The sequence below is a fragment of the Puntigrus tetrazona genome, chromosome 16 (assembly GCF_018831695.1).
Source record: "Puntigrus tetrazona isolate hp1 chromosome 16, ASM1883169v1, whole genome shotgun sequence".
In the NCBI taxonomy this organism is placed as follows: Eukaryota; Metazoa; Chordata; class Actinopteri; order Cypriniformes; family Cyprinidae; genus Puntigrus; species Puntigrus tetrazona.
Window position 1 is genome coordinate 13,116,259 of NC_056714.1, and position 13,194 is coordinate 13,129,452.

The 13,194-nt window shown below is 36.1% G+C and overlaps 3 protein-coding genes across 3 annotated transcripts; all 3 read right to left on the reverse strand.

Moving 5' to 3' along the window:
- Positions 1-218: 218 nt before the first annotated feature.
- On the reverse strand, positions 219-3,615 carry fdps (farnesyl diphosphate synthase (farnesyl pyrophosphate synthetase, dimethylallyltranstransferase, geranyltranstransferase)). The gene is made up of 10 exons (XM_043260525.1): positions 3,475-3,615; positions 2,975-3,118; positions 2,636-2,776; positions 1,950-2,030; positions 1,670-1,792; positions 1,447-1,535; positions 1,278-1,350; positions 1,117-1,194; positions 912-1,046; positions 219-818 (listed from the first exon to the last, which is right to left on the reverse strand). The coding sequence occupies exons 1-10, from the start codon at positions 3,475-3,477 to the stop codon at positions 618-620; spliced, it is 1,068 nt and encodes a 355-aa protein (XP_043116460.1). The 5' UTR covers positions 3,478-3,615; the 3' UTR covers positions 219-617.
- A 992-nt stretch (positions 3,616-4,607) lies between these two features.
- On the reverse strand, positions 4,608-7,629 carry LOC122359944. The gene has a single exon (XM_043260183.1). It carries the CDS (start codon positions 6,331-6,333, stop codon positions 5,662-5,664), a length of 672 nt encoding a protein of 223 aa, XP_043116118.1. The 5' UTR covers positions 6,334-7,629; the 3' UTR covers positions 4,608-5,661.
- Positions 7,630-8,089: 460 nt separating this feature from the next.
- On the reverse strand, positions 8,090-9,944 carry LOC122359945 (transmembrane protein 100-like). The gene is made up of 2 exons (XM_043260184.1): positions 9,613-9,944; positions 8,090-8,858 (listed from the first exon to the last, which is right to left on the reverse strand). The coding sequence occupies exon 2, from the start codon at positions 8,670-8,672 to the stop codon at positions 8,241-8,243; it is 432 nt and encodes a 143-aa protein (XP_043116119.1). The 5' UTR covers positions 8,673-8,858; positions 9,613-9,944; the 3' UTR covers positions 8,090-8,240.
- Between the last annotated feature and the right edge of the window lie 3,250 nt (positions 9,945-13,194).

Below are 13,194 nucleotides of genomic sequence, written 5' to 3' on the forward strand. Positions count from 1 at the left end.
TCTGCAATCCACGTTTACAGCATGAATGTCAGGATACTTGAGACAGACATTTTGGTGTAGTGTATAAATGTACCCGATGTTTTCCCAAAACAAAGACAGAGGGGTCCTCAAAGCGCCACTGATCGTTAGATATTTCTTTTAAGTGCTTTGCTTGTTTAAACACTAAAGTTAACCGTTTTTAAAGAACATGTGCATATATACACTGAAATCACATCTTGTCCGTTCTCATTCACGTAATATTTATTTTTTGTATATAATTTATTTATTTCAATCTATGCATCTTTTTTTCACATCCACAGACCTTGAGAAAACAGTCCAAAAATCTGATGAAAATATATATACCCCAAGAGAAACACTGGCAGGTGTTATGTGTGCTATTTGTGGTAGACCTCTGAATCAGCCTACTGTATTTCTTCTGCAAGACTAAAATTGGGGAAAACAGATAATTATGACAAATAACTAAACTCTTGACAGCATATTTAAAGTGCAGATAAAACCTACCGTTTCCTTATTTACTCAACATCTAAAATCCCTCACTGCCAATGTTTATTTGACCCTGCATGTCTAAAAATGCTGAACTCCATTTGTGAAGTCCTTTGGTTTCTCTGAACCACACCTTATTTGTTTCTCTTATATATTTTCTTGGCAAAATTAAGAAACACGGCATGAGGCAGATTCTTGGCATGCAGCTGGATGAGTTTTTGAAGCCGGCGATAGCTGTCCTCCTCGTGCTGAAGGTATCGGATAGGCATTTCCAGAGTATCGTACAAAGCCTTGACCCGTTCGACACTTTCAGCATCACTACGTCCGTAACACGCCTGAAAAGAAAGAGGGAATATCTGTTACCTGGACCACATATGTGCTGCTTTTGGGAATTATTTCTCTTTAGAAACTGTCCCACACATCCTCACCTCTAGTTCTGCCCTCTGTTCAGGTGTCATGATGCCCAGCGCGGTCACCACCAGCCAGCTGCATTTGTTGTCCTGGATATCCGTGCCAATCTTTCCCGTCACTGCAGGGTCACCATAGCAATCCAGGTAGTCATCCTGTCGATGACATGAATGAATGAATGCTTTGGGATGTTACAGGCAAAGGAGATTTAATAACCGAGGATACCTGTATCTGAAAGAACTCTCCCATCTCAAGTAAAATTGTTTTAGCATTGTTGTGTTCGGTCTCGTTTTCAATCCCTGCCTGTAATCAATGAGAAATTATTACAAAAACAACGCTTTAGATTTCATTAAAAACTAAAAATATGCACTGTATGCCAAACTAACCATGTACATGGCCGCGGCCACGGGGAGATAAAAGGAGTAGAATGCAGTCTTGTATTTCACGATGGCTTTGTACCTATGGCACATACACCGTAAATCAGTCAACCATTGGGCAAATAATATTTTCTTTTGAAAGGTTTAAACTGTCTCATCCTTAGAGACACCGTCTCACCTCTCCATGGTGAAGCGGTCAAGGTCAATTTTGTGTGGAGGTGCCGTCATCAGATCTAGAGCTTGACCCAGCTCTGTCTGGAATGAGGTCTTGAAGAAATAAAGACAGTACACATACGTCGGTATTTATGAATAGTTTTTTCTTCATTTGTATGCGCAAGGCAAGTTCAAATGTGTGTACACGTAAGACATAATATTAAGAGTAATGGATGTGGATGTGTTACCTCAGTAAAAAGCTCAAGCAGATGGACATAGTAGCGCTGTCCTCTGCAATGTCTGCGAAGAAGGCGGTAGATTGCCCCCTCCAGGAGAAAAGCATCGTTGATGGCATCCAGACCAATACCTTCCTGAAAAATGCAAAAATAGATTTTTTCAAAAAAAGGCTTCTCTTCTATGGATAAAACTTAGATTGACTGGAATATAATATAACATATCTACACTTATTAATATACACTCCTTTTAAATGCAATTTTAAAGCATCGGCAGCATATATCAATCAATCACCTTCTTATACCAACAGGGTTGACCCCTTCTTGTTAGGGATGCATCCATAATGTCATCGGCCACCAAGAAAAACGCCTGAAGCTAGGAGAAAAACAGAAAAGGTTTTGCACTGCACAATTTTCTTTTTTTGTTTTGCAGTTGACCTTATAATCGATAAATTGCTCAAATAGCCATTTAAATTGCTGTACTGAGAAGTCTTGCTGCTGATTTGTTCAACAAGCTTTATAGTCCATCATGGTGTTGTTTCGGCACATGTAATTCAGGTACTAGGTATCTAAAGTAGCTAGTTATGTTTTGTTAATTCCGTTCCAGAAATCAGCCAGTAATCTCGAATAATTGAGTTGAATCAGACAGAAGTAATTTTACACTTCTGTGATTTTTTTTTCTCTCCATTTAACATGTGTTCACATTCAATTTTATATGTCAGTATGCCAGATGTTTGGTTTATTTCTTCTGTCAATCTCTATCTACAGTTAGATACAGATGTGTACTGAACGCAGATTGGCTTCATTCAAGATACCGGTGCATCTGTTGCCATCCTATATGTGGATTGTTTAATAGTTATTTCTCATTTTTGCACTCTGATGAACTATGATAAACTGCATGTGAAGTAATTTAATTCAGAATAATCTTGTACAGTAGCGAGTGATCTGATAAATGTTATTGTAAATATCAATTTCACACACCAGTTCAATGCACCATCCGACCAAAAGGGCTCTGTGAACTTCATCGGGTGGCAGTTCAGAGGGAGAGACCAGCTCCCGTAGTGATCCAATCACTGACAAGCCTCTGTTTCTCTTGCCTCCGGGTGCATTGTACCGAAGCACCTGCGAAAAAGATTTAGCTACTTATTTCAAAACCCAAAAGAAAAGTCAGACTCATAAATAATAATATTAACACAATGTTTCAGAAAAGTGTCAGATCTCTTCTACAGTTTTAAACTTCAAATAGATTGTGTGCCATCTTAATTATTTGTCTTGATGTAGATTCCCTTGCTCCAAACAGCTGTGAGGGGTTTATTCTACCTCTCTGAGTCGGTTGAGGGCATCAATGAGAACTGGATCAGTGAAGTCCTGCTCTGTAAGTTCAGACACCAACTTTTCAAACTCTGAATCAAAGAGCTGAGCATCTGACAACATCTTGACACCGTTACTGCACCTGCTGTCACCCTGAAGTGACGGGGCACACAAACAGTGTCATGATTTAGAAACATCAGGCATACTGTACTACTTGGAAAATACAGAAATAATAGTATGTCCATAACTGTACATACACACTATCTGCAGCATAACGTGGCAGCTTGTTAATTTTTACAAATAATCTAAATATCGTAATATTCAATTTTAGTAAGCAACGTTAACAAGAGGAATATTACTCAGCACAATCACACATAATGTGAACAGGCTAAACATGATCGCATAAACTTTGCTAGCTTCGCTAAGAGAACAGCGTTAACATTACTTACATAGCATTTTAACCGGAACATAATATACCTTTATCAAGAAAGCTATTTACTTTGCCTTACCATCACGAAGCTGTCCTTGCTTAGACTACTGTCACACACATTTCTGTGTGCTTTTATTTCACCTGCAACATGAAAAGTCAAGACGGCCCAAAAATTCGAAGGCGTACCACATATTGTAGTTTTTTTGTACGTTTGTTTCTGTCTGAATACTTCATTTTTAACTTCAAGTACCGAAATGCTTTGCGCATGATCCGCTGAGGCGTTCACGCAGAAGCTCATATGACATCGCGAACGCCCATTGGCTGCAGTAATCGAACGAGGATGGGCTCTAGAAGGATCAGCCAATGAGAAGAGATTATCCACAACTTAAAGGATGGAGTGAATGTGAGGGAACCTATCAAAAGGTAGAAAACTCGTAGCATGACCTACGACAGATTGACAATAAACAGTTCTTCATTATTGGGCCCAATGTTACTTCGCATGGTTGTAGTAGCTATAATACAGTTCCTAAAAAACTTTTGTGCTGTTTTGTAGGCTTTGCATGTTAAGTTATTTCATAAATCATTGATCATATGATTTTACAAATCAATTTCATTTAACGTAATAAAACTGAGTTCAAAACAACTAAGAAATCTAAAGATACGTATTGTTTTAGCTTACTTTAAGTAAAATAAACGAACGGCTGTATTTATGTGTTTGCTTATTTTTATTTAATTGATTGCAGCGGGTTTTTTTCATTTTATTGGAGTTTTTGTAAGTGTTTTGCTAACACGCAAGTGCATGAAATGTAGAAGACTACTGTAAAACGATACTTTAAGTTAAAGTACTTATATGTGACATGTATATGCAGTTACATAATCAGATAACTTTTTCAATGAAAGTAGTATAGTAACACTTTTGTCATTTACAAAAAAAATAAACTAAAAAAATAACTTTTTTGGACTGAGGAGACAAAGATTACCTTTACCAAAGTGATGGAAAGGCTAAAGTGTCTGCTTATGATCCAAAGCATACAAACTCATCTGTGAAACACAGCGGAGGTAATCTCCTGACTTCTTCTGGGATGGACTCAGTAATCTTCATTAAAGTAAAGAAGTAACACATGATGGCAGCAGCAAAATCTCAGCTCAGAAGTGTACAGAAACATTTTCACAAAAGGATGCAAACAAACTGACTGAGAGATTGTGTAGCAACAAAGGAGTGGAAGGTCTTTTAATTGTACAAAATACATCAAAGTCAAATACAAGCAGACATATGACAAATCAACAGTTACTAGTTGAGTAGCAGTACTATTTTTTAATATCGTATTCAGTAAGGAGGCATTCCATAACATAAATGCATGGAAAAACTAACAGATTCTTCAGTCAAGAAAAAAATGATCATGCACAGCTAACTGAGAGGCTTTTAAAACCTAAATATTAAAGAAAAAGAAAGCAAAAACATTTCAGTTTTCTTCTAACTACAAATTTAAAAGCATAAAAGTCACTTCCACTTTCCATAAAGATCATGCATAATCAGAGTATGTTTTTTATATTATTTTTAAACAGAACATATACTAATCTTATATGATGTTAAATACTTATGTTGTTTAAATACAGAAACAATTTAGGGTCAATACCTTTTTTTTTTACTTTTGAAATCTCTTACACACATACATTAATAGAGTGTTAAAAATGTCAGTTTTTAATACCTTTCAGTTTCAAATACCTTTTTTTAAAAAAAATCAGGTGTCTTCTGTTAATGATAATACTCCTGCAAACACTGCCTTTATCCTTGTGAGAGAATGTTCAGTTAAAATTATTTTCAATTAATCTGATTTGTTTGTTGATTAAAATGATAATATGTTTTAGACAATTTAAGACGGCATTTGGATGTTACAATCTAAGCTTAGCTCTTTGAATATTACATGCTACTGGACAGCAAAGCCTAAATCCTAGCAGGCCTGTAACATAATTGGTAGATTTTCTTAGATGTATGATGCATCTTCTTCACTGAATCCAATTTGCACAACATCTTGAATACTCTTTTGGTTTGTTCTGGAGGAGCAGCAGGCAGAATGGCAAGCAACTATTTATACATTTTTTCTTGTCTTGTTATGCTGTTTTTGTCAAACTCCTCTTTATTTTTCAGGACAAGCAGTAAAATGCTTTTCTGTGCCTCATCACAGCCGTTCTGAAGCAGTAGTCGCTCACGCTCAAATTGTTTTTTACATGGCCATTAATTTACCCAGTGAACTGACACGATCCGTCAGGTACTTGCTGGAAATAATGTTTCAGAGATCCTATGGACCAGACTAGCAATGTTACAGGCTTGGAAGGCTTGAATGTAGAGCAGATCTTTTGAGTAAAGCTTTGCATTGTAGGAGAGAGCTTGTGTTTTCTCTGATGTGGAGACAAAGTTTGTGAGAGTCGTGCTCAGGCTGGTTTTTACAATGTTGGAAACCATCTGAAAGAAGCGAACCATCTTCTCCCATTGCTCCTTCACTCTCCCCATGGCATCCATTCCTTTGATCAGCATCTGTATGGTAGTTTTGAAGTCGATCTCTTTCAGTTTACCATTTTTTAGAGCTACCAGGATTTCAGTTAGTTCCTTCTCGTTGTTCTCTAGGTTCTCCAGACACTTCTCATAATTCTCTTGTGTCTTGTTTAGCGGAGCTCGGCTCTGCTCTATCCTGAATCGTGCAGTCTCTGTGGCCCTCTGAGGAGCACTTATGTTCTCTGATGTTTTTCCTTCTTTAAACATCATTGGTGGTGTTGGAGCACTGGCTGGAAAATATGTTTTGTCTTTGCTTCTGCGATAAAAAATATGAGCCGACTCGATCAGATCTAAGACTGCTTTTATAGTCTCTTTAGAATTTTGTTCGTCACATTTGCCATCTGGGGCACATATTGATATCTGGTCACATATTTCAATGCCCATTTTTCAAAAACTCATAACTTGTTTCTTTTGCTGGGCATTTAGGGATTTTCTTTAAATCATCACTGATTCTTTTGAACTGTTTGTCCATGAAATAAGCTTTTGCACATTTTTCTTTCTGATCATACAGATTTGTCCAGTCAGTGGCATCATTCTCACTCTCCACATTCATCAGCTGCTGGATATTTTGGACATATTTTAGATGTTAGCAGACTTGCTATATGCATCAAGGCATGAAGTTCACAGGCGAGGGGGTTAAAAACTGCAGGGGCAATATTTGCAATGTTTCCAATTATTGGATGGATTCTTGGTGAGAAATATTTTTAAACCCCTGCTATCATCCTAAAGAGGAAAAACTAACATAATTTGTGGCTGATAGTTCTTTTTTTTCTCTAGGTATAATCATGATCTGTGAAGGAGAACGTGCAACTGATGAGGCGTCAAAGGCTATCAGTGATGCTGAAGACGAGCTTAAAGAAAATGAGTCTCGAGTGAAAGAGAGCAGCATGAAGGTGTCTGATTACCAGTCCAGGATCTCTAGCATACATAATGAGGTTGAAGAGTGTGATGCGGAGCTGAATAAAATTCAGAGTGAGATTGATAAGGTGAAGCAGCGGTTAAAGGTCAGAGCATCTCAAGAAATGATCAGGAGTGCTGTGAGGCTACTCTTAGTGGAGAAGTCTCAACTAAACGTTTCATCCTCCAGCAGCCCGTGCTAAATGTGATGCAGGATGTGGCGAAGGTCGCAGGAAATAAAGCAGAGAATCAGTTCTTTTGCAGTCAGGGTGCACTAGGTCTGATAAATACTTTGAGGGAGAATTTTGGAGATCTTCAGGCTTTATGCAACTCAGCCAGTAATTCTGAACTTGATGGCTATATCTAAACTAACTGAAGAATGCATCCAGAAACTACCTCATGTGTTGTTGAGTGAAGGTAAACATTAGTTAATGTTTAATGTTCAGTTACGTTTGTCATTTGAGAGAGTTTCTGTTATTGCAGTTGTGCTTGACAGTAGTGCTTTGATGCAACCTGTGTTATTAAAAGCGCTATATAAATAAAAAAAATTATTGATTGATTGACTAGGGCTTATAAGGCTGTATAAGGCTATAAAGCGTAATGCTTTGTTCAATCAGCAGTAGCTTTGCTAGTGCAATTGCATTTTTGCCCTTTTTTACCCTAGAGCTGTCTAGCTAATCATTTAAACGTACAACAAAAATCACTTATGAACAATAATAAACATGACCAGCAGATGGAGACAGATATTACCGTTTTTACACAACAAATCATTTTTTACGTTTCATTAAGTGTTCACACAAAATGTACTCCATTAATTAAGCTATAAACGTCAAGTCTAATTTAAATTTCAAATCTCATCTCAAATGTTAGTATTTTTATTAGTAAACTGTTTAGATATTTTTCTTATATACCATCACACATATAAAGTTATTGCACAACAAATGAACGGACTTTGACATTTATATTTTGAACTGCAGTGGGTTTTCTTAAGCACACAAGCTTTAACATTTTTATTTATTTATATAATTATGTGGCTGTGATGTAATTGGTCCTGTGTTCATGTTTTTTTTTTTTTATCTTTAATTATAGTATATGACAATGGAGACAATGATAAATGAATATATCAAAATACATAACTACAAAAATATAGTTGTGATTATTCGATACATAAATTTCGAAAGCTAAGATAATATTCATTCAAACTTAGACTCGCAGTGTAAGTTAACAGTGTATTCCTTTGAAATAGTAGATAAACTCTTTTAATAAAGACATGAATGTTGAAGCAAATGTGTCTCTTGCGTCTTCCATGATTCCAGGATTAAACAAAGAGCGATAAAGAAAAACAGAAATGGAGCAGGGAGTCTGACGTATTAGTTTTTTTCTCACTTGCTCTTTTACACCGTGACTCTTTTTAAAACAACTTCTGCGTGCTCATTAACCAGCACTAGATTGGCTTCTGCCCTCTCTCTTCTGGCCATCATTCTCCTCTTTTTCATGAAGAACCGGAGGGCGAAGATCACAGCTACCAGACTCAAACTGCTAAGCAGCAGTACCAATCCAAGAGCCAGAAGGTGTGACAGACCATTGCTGTACTCCAAATGATCCCACAAACCCACCGACACCACACTCAAACCAACCAGAGTGCCCCAAAACGCAAAGGCCAACATACAGGAGCCACAGGACAGCTCCGCTCCCCCCGTCACCACCGTGAGACCTGTCACAGAAACCAGCCCATCCGGTAACGTCACAGTCTCAGACTTTGGATCATATTTCACAATTTGAGTCGGCTTTGAATCGGCCGAAAGGTCCTCGGGTGTTGCCATCATTAATGAGAATCACAAAAGGAAGATATTTCCAAAGTTGCCTGTCTCTCCCGTTGATGGGTGATTTTTATAAACTCCTTAAAGATTTTAACAAAGTAAAGACTTTAGAAAGATGTTGTCCTTTAGGTCGTACGTCTTTTGGAGTTGTCCTTCTCTTCTCATACAAATGTGTCAGTCATTTCTGTACTCCTATTAATTATACAAAAGCAGAGAATTTACATCAGCTTATTCTGCGCAGAAAATGCCACTGTGATGATAACAAATTGAGTTATACAGAGGTAATCAATATGAATATATAGACCAAATCGATTTATAAATAAATGAATATACATTTTACACAAATATGCAAGTTCTCAATATAATGATAGTTTTATGTTTTTAATTGTCAAAATAATATTACCTATCAATATCTTCAATCATTTTCTGGTCATTAATATGGGATAGTTCACCCCAAAATTAAAACTATTCTGGCATTCTGGCAGATGTCTACTTTCAACTGATATCCAAAACCGTTTAGCCTAATATCTTATTTTGTGTTTCACAGGTTTGAAGAGACACAATGACAGAATTTTGGGAGGAGCGATCCCTTTGATCACAATCAAAATGACCTAAAAAAAAAAAGTGTTGCACTACAAGTCAAGGGGGTTTTTTTAAGTTTTTTAAAGAAGTCTCTTCTGCTCACCAAGCCTGCATTTACAAAATAGTCCAAAGTACAGCACAACAGTACAATATATATATAAATATATAAATAGAAAACTAATTTTTTTTTTTTTTTTACAATTTTTTTACAATTTTACTGTTTTTGATATACTTTGGATTAAGTTTCTTAAAAAGAAACATGTTTGAAAACCTTTGATTGGTAGCGTATGTATCCATGTGTCAATAACATACACACATTTAAACATACGATAAAGAAATGTAGTTAAATGTATCAATTTCTCACCTTTTTCCATGCTTTACAAAGACTCAGACCAGCACGTTTTTATTCCAAAACATGAAGAAAATACTTCTTTTGTAAATACACTGTTTATTCTAACATATCGTTAAATCCGATCTTTTTCCTAAAATTGATTAGCATAAAAATGTTCTCCAAGTATTTGTCCTCTCTCAGGCCAGAGCATGTTGAATGCCAGTGCCGTTCCCAGCCTCCATTTACATAGTGTTTCTATGCATACAGACCACCCTGTACCCACCACGGAGCCGGTGGACTGTTGTTTTTATTTTCCTTATCATTTGTTTGTTTCCATCGCTCTTTGTGTCCCAAAGGAAAGCGATGTCTGTCATTAGACATCATTATGACCCATTAACTCGTATTTATCTAAGCCTCCCTCCCTTCCTCTGCTCCCACCCTCGCTGCTGCCTTTGCTTAAGAATCGGCTGGACTTTTAAAGGAGGTATTGTTTTCTAAGCAGAAAGTTTGGTTTTTCTTTCGAAAGAAATTTCCTCTTCGGTCTCCCCTGCCCTTTTGACATTTCAATGGCTATCCTGTCTACGCGCCTTATTTTTCCAAGAGAGGACTTGTTCATTTTGTTGAATCACTGCTAACTTCATCGGCAATATCTGTTCGTGTTCAGATGTTCCCAAAAATCTATTCAAAGCGCAACCACAAAATCTGTTCAACCCTGAAAGGCATAAGATGACCATTACACGTTTGAAAACACCATGACGTCAGTAAACACTTGCATAAGAGGGTGTTTCCTTCCAAATCTTGCGACACGATTGTTGTGTCAAATGAGTCACAAGTCAACCTCTTTAGAAGAGAGAATTAAGTCGTTTTGACAAGCTGTGTATTAAGCTGTCATTCGCAATTTTTACAGATTTACTCACTGACATAAAACCGCCACCACAACAACTAGGCTAAATCTCTACGCTAGTCCCAGAAATCCTTGTACAACGCATGTCACAATTTGCTCTCAAGGTGGGCATATTGTAATTAGCTCTGACAGGTAATCCAATAAATGCGCTCTTGGAATTACTGGAATAGCACAAACAAAATCCCTGTGCTAAAAGAGGGAAAGGTGAGGTATGTCTGGTGTTTCCAAGGGAGTTAAATAAATCCAGAGTGATTAAGGGTAGGCCAGACCTGTATCGAGTGAATGTTTTGGAAAGTTTCAAATGCGCCTTATTTAAGTGTGACCTGATGAGAAGAAATTTATAGGGACAGGGAAAAGTCCAGGCAAAATGTTTTTCATGCTAAATAGATGCTGAGTCCTTTCAGCATTATAGTTTAAACGTTATAAATGTTACATAAGTGTCACATATGAAACTAATTTTGACTGTTGTGTGATTCATTTTCTAACTTTAAACAGCAAATGTTTTGGCACTCTTAGGCCTAGTTAATAAATACATTGCACATTACAAGATATTGATGTTTTGCAACTTTACTAAGCAATATAATGTCCCGTTGTGGTACGTTTACCACAGAAACGTACAACACTTGATATGACATTTATTTCTGGAAACTCACTCACACTCCATAGGTCAGTAGTTAGTAGTTGGTTGAAACTAACTTTTTATGCATAGGATGACAAACAGGAGGAAGATACTGTGGGCCAAACAAATGTATTAACACTTAATATATATTTTAATTTATTTACACTGGCATAGATTAAACCAAGCAGAATGAGTGTTTTTAATTTATTCCTACATAAAGAATATTTCCTCGAAAACTCCTTCAAGAAACGTTATGTGCAATGGATTGTGGGATCAACAGAGAATCCAAAAACACAAAGTAATAATAAATAAATAAAAAATATTGAAGTTGTCAAATTGAGGAATGGCAGATGGCAACCAACTATTGTGAGGTGCAGGCGGTGATAATTGTTAACAAAGGATGACACAACATCTTTCATTTCCTACCATATGTATGTGAAAACAGCATATTATATGCATGTGCGTATATATATATATATATATATATATATATATATATATATATATATATATATATATATATATATAGTCAATTTTTACACATCAATACGAGTTTTCATTTTTTACTTGGCTTGCTATTTATAGGCATTTTCATGAGACTGGGCTGAAATGTGATTTTTGAAATGCGATTCGTAAATTGGTTAATGATTTGCATCAAGATAGAAGGAGACCCGATATAAGTACACTGATTCATAATCATAATCCAATAATATTTACAAATGAACTTAAACACAGTTGCTACTTGTAACTGTCATTAGTCACTGAACCAAACATGGCCTAATTAATTTATTAGAGTACCCACAACAGTTTATGTGTAAGCTTCAAACTGAGACCTAAAACCCGGGCATTATGCCAACCTGTTATGGGCAACGTCCAAAGTCAGTGAGCAGGATAAAGTCATGTTTGACGTTGAACTGAATAAGATGCATAATACAGTAAATTAGAAAACATGCATCAGAGAGAGGGCAATAGACCTAATAAAACACAGGTGCCATGAAAAGTTATAGAGAGGTGAGAAATACAGGAATAAGATTATATGAGAGAGACTATATGGAAAATAGGGTACCGCAGATGTCAGGTTCAGGCCCTGATTACCACATGCAATTAAAATCAAACAAAACCAGGGGTGTCTCAAATTAACTGATTCACTCTACTCAGTGAAAATGTTCGGAGATGAATTCAGCTGAAGATAAAACAAATAAACCTATTTTTTAAGTCGTCCATACAACCTGACTGATGCTTCCATTTATACACTTTAGTAAGAAGCAACATGTCGAGCTGAAGAAAAATAAGTATGTCTTTACAACAAGGCCTTGCTTTAAACACCACAAAAGGTCAGTTTAGTTGTCTGGATGCCGCTATCTGTGCCAAAATGCTCTGATGTCACATTAAGAGGACTAAGACTGTCAGTTGAGGACATGACTGTATGCTAAGGACTTATTGTTGTTGTCTTTAGTGAACCTTTTATACATTTAAGCATGTTTATAATCGCTTATAATAATGGGTGATATTAGTCAGCTGAGTGATCCGAGCAAAATATGAGGTAAAATTGTGCTTTCAAACAGAGGATCTCTGGAGTTCAGTTAAAAGGTAATCAATTAATTAATTAATTGGGGAAAAACACCACTATGACATATTTATATGATACCATTTTGTGCTATTTATAACAATAGCTTACACTACAATGTAACTCACTGGTTTTTACTTTTTTAGCATTATTAAAAGATTTTATGAAATATTATTTCTCGATTTGCTTTTGTCAGCACATGTAGTCAGAGTTACAGAAAAATAATGAAAATGCAAGAAATAAGGAGATTATTAGATTTTATTTAATGCGACAGAAAAAAACAATACAGTAACGCCAGTGAAAATTTTCAGGAAAAATAAACATTTTGCGAATTTATATCTGCTGCAAGGTATCAAACCATATGTTGTCAATCATACTCACTAAATTAAGTAGTTTAATATATTTGTATTATAGTCTTTTTAATAATTCCCTAACAATAAATAGGTCACACCAGTGACACCAATTAAAAGGTTCATATGAAATATTGAGATAAATGAGAACATTTTTGATAACTACAAAGAAACA

Bases quoted from the DNA above. Each gene is read 5' to 3' on its own strand.
- LOC122359944 (XM_043260183.1), bottom strand. From the start codon at position 6,333: ATGGGCATTGAAATATGTGACCAGATATCAATATGTGCCCCAGATGGC.
- LOC122359945 (XM_043260184.1), bottom strand. From the start codon at position 8,672: ATGATGGCAACACCCGAGGACCTTTCGGCCGATTCAAAGCCGACTCAA.
- fdps (XM_043260525.1), bottom strand. The intron at 1,351-1,446 runs GTGAGACGGTGT...TATGTGCCATAG, and splicing joins GACCGCTTCACCATGGAGAG to GTACAAAGCCATCGTGAAAT. The intron at 1,195-1,277 runs GTTAGTTTGGCA...CATTGATTACAG, and splicing joins TGGCCGCGGCCATGTACATG to GCAGGGATTGAAAACGAGAC.